Raw genomic sequence first — 6,878 nt, forward strand, 5'->3', positions numbered from 1 at the left:
CTCTGGTATTGTTCAGGGGGCCGGACCAAATGAGGAGGCGGGCCGGATCCGGCCCGCGGGCCGTAGTTTGGGGACCCCTGATATAAGTGAATGAAGCAGGCAATTGGTGCATGAGGCAAAAAGTACCGTGCCTCACTGATAGGGGGCAGTAATGAGTCCCATAAACACAAGGAGCTGCTCTTCTAGCTGAAAAGGCTGAAAACAGTCGGGGGCATTACAGACGGAACAGAAACGTTATTTTCTTTGGCTGAAAGATTTTAGAAAATTAAAGAAAATGAGAAACAAGAACATTTTGTTTACAACAGAATGGAGACAGAAAAGGAAAGAGAAGCCTGGACATGGCAGGACAGAAAACACTCCAATAATTTCAAAAATGTTAATATTTTATCTTTCTTACTATTATGTTGTTGGAAGCTTTACTTACTTATGGTCAAATTTAAAATATAGATTCTATATTGGATTTGTATATCAAATTCTGGAGGAGTCTGTGCCTCACCAGTCAGGAACCTCACCGCATGTCACTGGCACACACACACACACACACACACACACACACACACACACTGGCGGTACCTTGAAAACGCGCGGCACCACGGAGTAATGGCGGCCGGACCACATCTGCTTGATGATGTCGGCGTAGGCCTCGGCGATCTCGCCCTTCATCCCCAGAGGGTTGGTGAAGTTCAGCTCGTCCAGGTAGGAGCTCTGCAGGAAGTACTCCGTCAGGGGAGGGGTGTTGCTCAGACACTGCACACAGGAAACGCAGGATCGCCAAAATAAAGGTCTCAAAAACTGTTTCTTTGGGTTCAAAGTTGATGTTTTACTCCAGAATCCATCCAGATGTTTACTGAAATCATCCCATATTTTATGGTGTGTGTGTGCGTGTGTGTGTGTGTGTCAGACCTGCAGGGCGGAGTTCATGAAGCAGGTGTTGCCCAGGTTGGTGAGGCCGCAGACCCCCGGCTGTCCTCGGTACGAGTCCTGCTCCTCTGCAGAGTTTCTCCTGCAGAAACACAAACTTCAGTCTGGATCCAGAGAACTTCGGCCGACAGAACGACTCAAACTGAGGATCTATCAAACCTGGTGGAGATGATATTTAGCTCAGCTCCTGTAAAAACACATTTCTGATGGAACTGCTGTGATTGAGGATTCCTGGCTGATCTTTAAAGAAACCGACTTCCTGATAGAGATTTTTTTAATATAACTGTCACCAAATTCTCCAGGAACATCAAAAAAGACGCTACATTTGTCATTTAAAAAGAAAAAATAAAGTCACCATATTGGTCTGAAAAGTGAGCAGCCAATTTTTTTTGTCTGCAGAGTCGGTAAGTTGTTAACCAGCAAGGTGCACGTGTGACCTGGTGACCCGTCGCTCAGGTGTATCTCACTGCAGAAGGTAAAGGTGGCTGATTCTCAGACCTCTGTGGATCAGCTTCACATGTACGTATCGGCCGATCACCGACCAATCGGCCCACTAATCAATCGGTCCACTGATCTATCAGAACATGTTTACTGCCTGCAGTTCCTCACAGTAAGGTTTTTTCTTGGCTCTAAGTGTGTTTAATTTGCCTTCCAGCGTTTCCTCAAGCTCTCTAGATCAAAGGTGTCCAAACTTTTTGCCTCCGGGGCAAAAAGCTGTAAATTTAAACTGAACCAATCCAGAAAACATCTGAGAAAACCCAGAGAGTTCATCCTTACATGATCTGAGGTCTGGAGCTGGGCCAGGTACCGTCAGCGTTCCTCGTCTCCATGATGACCGTCTGACACACACACACACACAAACACACACACACACATTAACAAGAACTGAGACACTGGTTTCATCATGGAAAATCTCTGTTCCTGGATCATTTCACACACCATGTCGCCTGTGGAGTGGAGATCAGTGTGTGTGTGTGTGTGTGTGTGTCCTCACCATCCCAGAGCTCAAGCAGGCGTCCAGCACGCTGACCTGGACGTTCCTGAGGCGCTCACAGCTGCTGTCAGAGCTTTTCATCCAGAGCCGGCACTCAGAGCCCGGAGGCACGGAGAAGGTCTGACACATGGCCGTCTGGATGACGTCTGGACACACACACACACACACACACACACACACACACACCACTGATGATTAGACAAACCTGCAGGAAATGCAGATCTGATGCAACACAAAATGATCAATTATTGATTAGAATCAGCCTCAATATTTATCTGGTTCATTGTAAGCAGCCTGAGTTCAGACATATTCAACCAGCACCTGCTGCCTGACACAGACTTCAGAGGTTAAAGGTCACAGAAGGAGAAGATGATGCTAAAAGGATCATCAGAAACATTTATTAATATCTTAATTTATTCTAATAATGCTGCCATTGATCAAATATTGGCAGACTAATCAGAACATGAAGCATGACTTCACAGGATGTTCAACATTCCTCACTTTAACACAGATCTTTGTTTTCTCAGGGTTTCGACTTTATTCTGGTATTTTTTACTTCATCTTCATATTTTTACAACCATGTTCTTATTGTTATGAGTTTTCTTCGTACTTTCACAATTTCATCTCAACATTTTTACGACTTCCTTCTGATCGTTTCTAGAAGCAGAGTTCTCAGTCTGGTTCTGGACTCGGTCGTTCTGTCTGGTGTTCCACAGGGTTCTGGACCCGAATCACTTCTGTTGGTTCTTCACCTCCTTAAACTGGGACTCATTATGAGAAAACATGATGTGAACTTTGACCCCATGCTGACGGCAGCCTGCTGTTCATCAGTGGTTCTAGAGGATCAGAACCGGTCCTTTACTCACAGATGCTGTCGGTGCGGCTGAACTGGGCGCTGGTCACGTTCTCCATGTTGCTATGGAGACACAGGAAGATCTCCACAGGGTACACCTCCACCTTCAGGGTGCTGGGCAGGTCCACCACCTGAAGCAGACCCAGACGTCACACGAGTCCGGACCCAGACCCCCCCGCCACGGTTCTGGTGGGCTCACCTTCCGTTCCAGCGCCGGCTGGCCGTCCACCATCCCGTACCACTGCAGCAGTTTGTGCCAGGCCGCGGCCGGAACCAGCATGAAGTCCTCGTTTTCCACCAGGCGCTCCTTCAGGTGGTACGAGTCCAGGTCTGGAAACAGCAGAGACGGGTCATCAGAACCCATCAGAACCCATCGAAACTGAGCAAGACGTTCACTGACCCTCAAACAGCTCGGTGTTGTCGATCTGACCCGGGAAGGACGACGAGTTCTGGTCTCTGCTCTCCACAAACTCCTTCCACTGCTCAAACCAGCGCCGGTCCACCACATACCTGCAGAACCAAACCGGACCGGGTCAGCCGCCACTCCGGATACATTCTGATCAGGATCCGCGTATCAAACTCCAACGATTTATGGGACAAACATTTATCTGGTTTTTAACATGTTTACCAACACTAATCTGAAAAGTGTGGCATGCTTTTGTTTTCAGCTCTGACTGCAGGTCCAGCTACAGACTGAGTTTAGTCTCAGTACCATCAGTTTCTCAGTTAGATTTAAGTCTGGACTTTGACTAGGCCAGTGCTCAACAACTTTTACAACCACTTTTCTCTTTGGTCCAAAATTTGTTCAGAGCAACAAAAGTAACCTGACTGTTCAAAATAAACGTTTTTATAATATCTACTTTAAATGTATTTTTACAAATTAAAGAACCATTTTAGTTGAGCCTTTATGTTTAATACGTTTGGAGATTCAATTTTTAAAGGAAATTACGTTTCAAAAAGCAGAGTATTGATTCATAAAAATTTATTTTATGGAAAACAACAATATTATTTACATACTAGTGCCATTCTTTGTGAAAATGTTATACATATATTGTATTAAATACATTAATATTCACAACACTGATCAATTCTTCAGTATTTTTGAACAAAGTTTTTCAGAGTAAAGCTGCAGGACTTCACCCTGAATGCGTCACAGCGATGTGTTCCAGGTAAAGTCAACCATTTCATTTCCAGACAGAACTTTTTATTTTGTCAGCTGTGGCTTTTCAACACAGCTGGATAAAAACAAATCTTATTACTTCCCCTTTCTGGAACAATAAAAGTTGTTTCTCTTCTAGATCTGTAGAGTCCACAGCTAATATATCTATAATAGATCCTCCAGCCTGATCTGTGCACTGATTTCTGCTGCAGGTTAATGTTTGTCTTCCTCACATGAGCATCAATAAAAAAGAAGAAACTGAAAGCAGCTTACTGCTGGCCGCCATTTTTAATCCTGAACCATCAGATCGTTTCTCTTCCATTTTCTGTTGGTTTATCATAAAATTCAACGAACATGTTTGATAAAACTTTAAATAAACTGGAGTAAAGAGAAGCTTCAACTGAGATCTGCTAAAGGAGATTCAGCCAGATGATTCTAAAACACATCAGAGAACATTTCCTCCTCATTATTCTTTCATTACTTTGCTTCATAAATCAGTTTGAATGCAAGTAAACGTCTGAACCAGAGGAAGCTTGACGCCTGGGATGGAAACAGGAGCAGGAATCAAAGCAGCAGACGTTCATGACTTATTAACGGAGAACAGAAAGTAAAACCAGGCGAGGAGCCTGCAGAGTCACGGAGCGGTGGCAGCATGCAGATGGAAAACATGAGGAAGAACCACAGATCTGATCAACCAGCAGCAGCAACACGACCTCTGACCTGCATCAGGATCTCCTAACACCTTTAAAACTATCCAGTTTATTCAACAATATTTACATTTGTTTTTGTTTCCTTTCATATTTCAAGGTGATAAAAAAATAACTCAGTGTTTCCGGAAAACTTGATTCCAGTCAGATCTGGCAGTCAGGCTTGTTTCCAGATTAAAAGCAGAGTCTCGTCTGGTTTTTATGGCTCTTTGTTGATGGTTCTTGTTTCTCGTTTGTTTTTTGGTCATTTTTTATTAGAATTGTTTTCATTCTCTGCCGTTTTAATTTTAATTCCTGGAACAACCGACTCAGCAAAAACTCTGGAGAAGAGAAACAAACGGATCGTCTCAACAGGACGATCCGAAGAGAGAAGCTGATCAAAAATCTCCCAGAAAGGATGTGAACGGTTACTGGCTGTCATAAAAACAGGAGCAGAAGAAGAAGACAGGCTCCTGATTTTATGAAGGAAGGTGAGAACAAACGCAGCAGCCATATTTGTTGGGTTTCTACATGTTAAAAACCAAATGACGTTTATGTCAGTAAGGTCACATTCAAAGCTAATATTAACAGCATTTAGTTCCTTTAGCATCATCCTAACTCTTAGAGCTACAAATGAAGGAATGATCGCTGCATTTCTTCATGTCGACTCACCTGATCTGACTGGTTGTAAGTTCGGTTTCCAGACCACACCTTGTAATTCTCTTCCAAACTCCTAAATGGGCTCTCAAGACACTTTCTCCTTCCACTCAACTTTCCATTAATACATTTAGCTATAGATGTATGAGAAGCTGGTTGTTTAGCTACTAAGAAAACAGTGACAGTCTGCTTGACAACTGTCAAGTTAGCAGTATTCGCCATGACTGTGTTGACCAGAGCATGAAGATTGAAACATTTCACAATGTAAATAATCTGTTTTATATAAGTTTTACTTTTTAAAATTAATTTCTTGAAATAAACTGACTTTCTTTATGATAATCTTATTTATTAAGATTTATTTCTGCTTCACATAATGTCTTGATATTCACGTTTTTGATCATTTTATTAAATGGAGAAATTATTTTAGAATTAAAAGGAGAAAACATGAAATAAGTGAGAAGATTCCTTCAGGGAGGTTCTGGTCTGACAAGAGAATCGAAACTGAAAATATTTGCGTCTATTTCCAGTTCTAAGTTAGAGGTGTTGGATCTATATGTGAAGCTGGACTTAGCGGAACCAGTGCGGACCGAACCCAGCTCAGATAAATAAAAACAACCACCTGAAAGTTATTATTACTTCCCTTTAATTCCTCCTGTTAGCATTAGCGGCTAACACTGCTAACGGTCAGCTAGCTCAGGCTAACAGGAAACGCCGAGCCGTTAAAAATCTCAAACAACCCGAACCGACACCAGAACCACTCCAGAACCAGACAGCTCCTGCTATAGTGACTGTAAACCAGCGACACCAGTGGTGGAGCCTTTCAAAATGACACCGTGGGTCTGGGCGGACACTCACCAGCTGTCCCCAGCCTGGAGCTCACTCTCCCGAAGCAGACACTCGATCTCCCGCCGCTGGGTCTCCAGCCCCGGGGGCTCCGCGACCGAACAGCGGCTGTTGGCCGTCATGTCGTGGATCAATCACTCATAAATGTCGGGGCAGAGAGGGGTGTAGAGCACAGCCAGGAAGCGAAAGGCAGTCGCTGCATTGATGAGCCGATAAACTGAGGAACAGCGCTCTGTTTGCGGAAGCAGGAACTGGCTCGGTCCCGGCGGTCGGTGACGGCTTCCTGAGAGAAACCAGCTGCTGTTCCCTCATCTGACCACAGGGGGCGCTCAACTGGATCAACAGCAGTCAGTTAAACTGAAGCAACAGTTAAACTAACAGAAAAGATCCAGTTGTACACAAAAATAGTAAATATACACAAATTCACAGAGTGGATTACGAAAGAAAAATAAATTAAAATAGACAAATTCAAAAGTGGTTTAAAAAACCCACTTTTTTTAAAAAAGTGGGTTTTTTGTGTCTAATAAATAATAAATAATGTCTAATAAATAAAAATAGACACAAATTCTCAAGTAGATGATACAGTAATTTTACGTCAAGATGTAGACAGGTTTTACTTTGACATTAAAGTTTTTTTTGTATTTTTTTCAGTTAAAATGTCAAATTTTGTTTATCATGATTGAACTGTAAAATAAATAAAAAGGGTAAAACCCTAACATCCAATGGGCTCTTTGCACCTCAGCTTCCGCGTTCGGGGTAAAGCGG

The 6,878-nt window shown here is 43.1% G+C and overlaps 1 protein-coding gene across 1 annotated transcript in view; it reads right to left on the minus strand.

Annotated features, from left to right (window-relative positions):
- Positions 1-6,499, minus strand: part of usp11 (ubiquitin specific peptidase 11) — a 17,848-nt gene extending 11,349 nt beyond the window's left edge. The window contains exons 1-8 of the mRNA XM_015050801.1: positions 6,126-6,499; positions 3,169-3,278; positions 2,968-3,098; positions 2,782-2,899; positions 1,916-2,061; positions 1,699-1,760; positions 904-1,003; positions 574-747 (exon numbers count right to left, since the gene is read on the minus strand). Coding sequence (XP_014906287.1) covers positions 574-747; positions 904-1,003; positions 1,699-1,760; positions 1,916-2,061; positions 2,782-2,899; positions 2,968-3,098; positions 3,169-3,278; positions 6,126-6,235 — 951 coding nt within the window. The 5' untranslated portion in view covers positions 6,236-6,499. The remainder of the gene's footprint in view (positions 1-573; positions 748-903; positions 1,004-1,698; positions 1,761-1,915; positions 2,062-2,781; positions 2,900-2,967; positions 3,099-3,168; positions 3,279-6,125) is intronic.
- Positions 6,500-6,878: the final 379 nt, after the last annotated feature.

This window comes from Poecilia latipinna, unplaced genomic scaffold, assembly GCF_001443285.1.
Source record: "Poecilia latipinna isolate Pla-1442-1.1 unplaced genomic scaffold, P_latipinna-1.0 Scaffold1010, whole genome shotgun sequence".
Taxonomy (NCBI): Eukaryota; Metazoa; Chordata; class Actinopteri; order Cyprinodontiformes; family Poeciliidae; genus Poecilia; species Poecilia latipinna.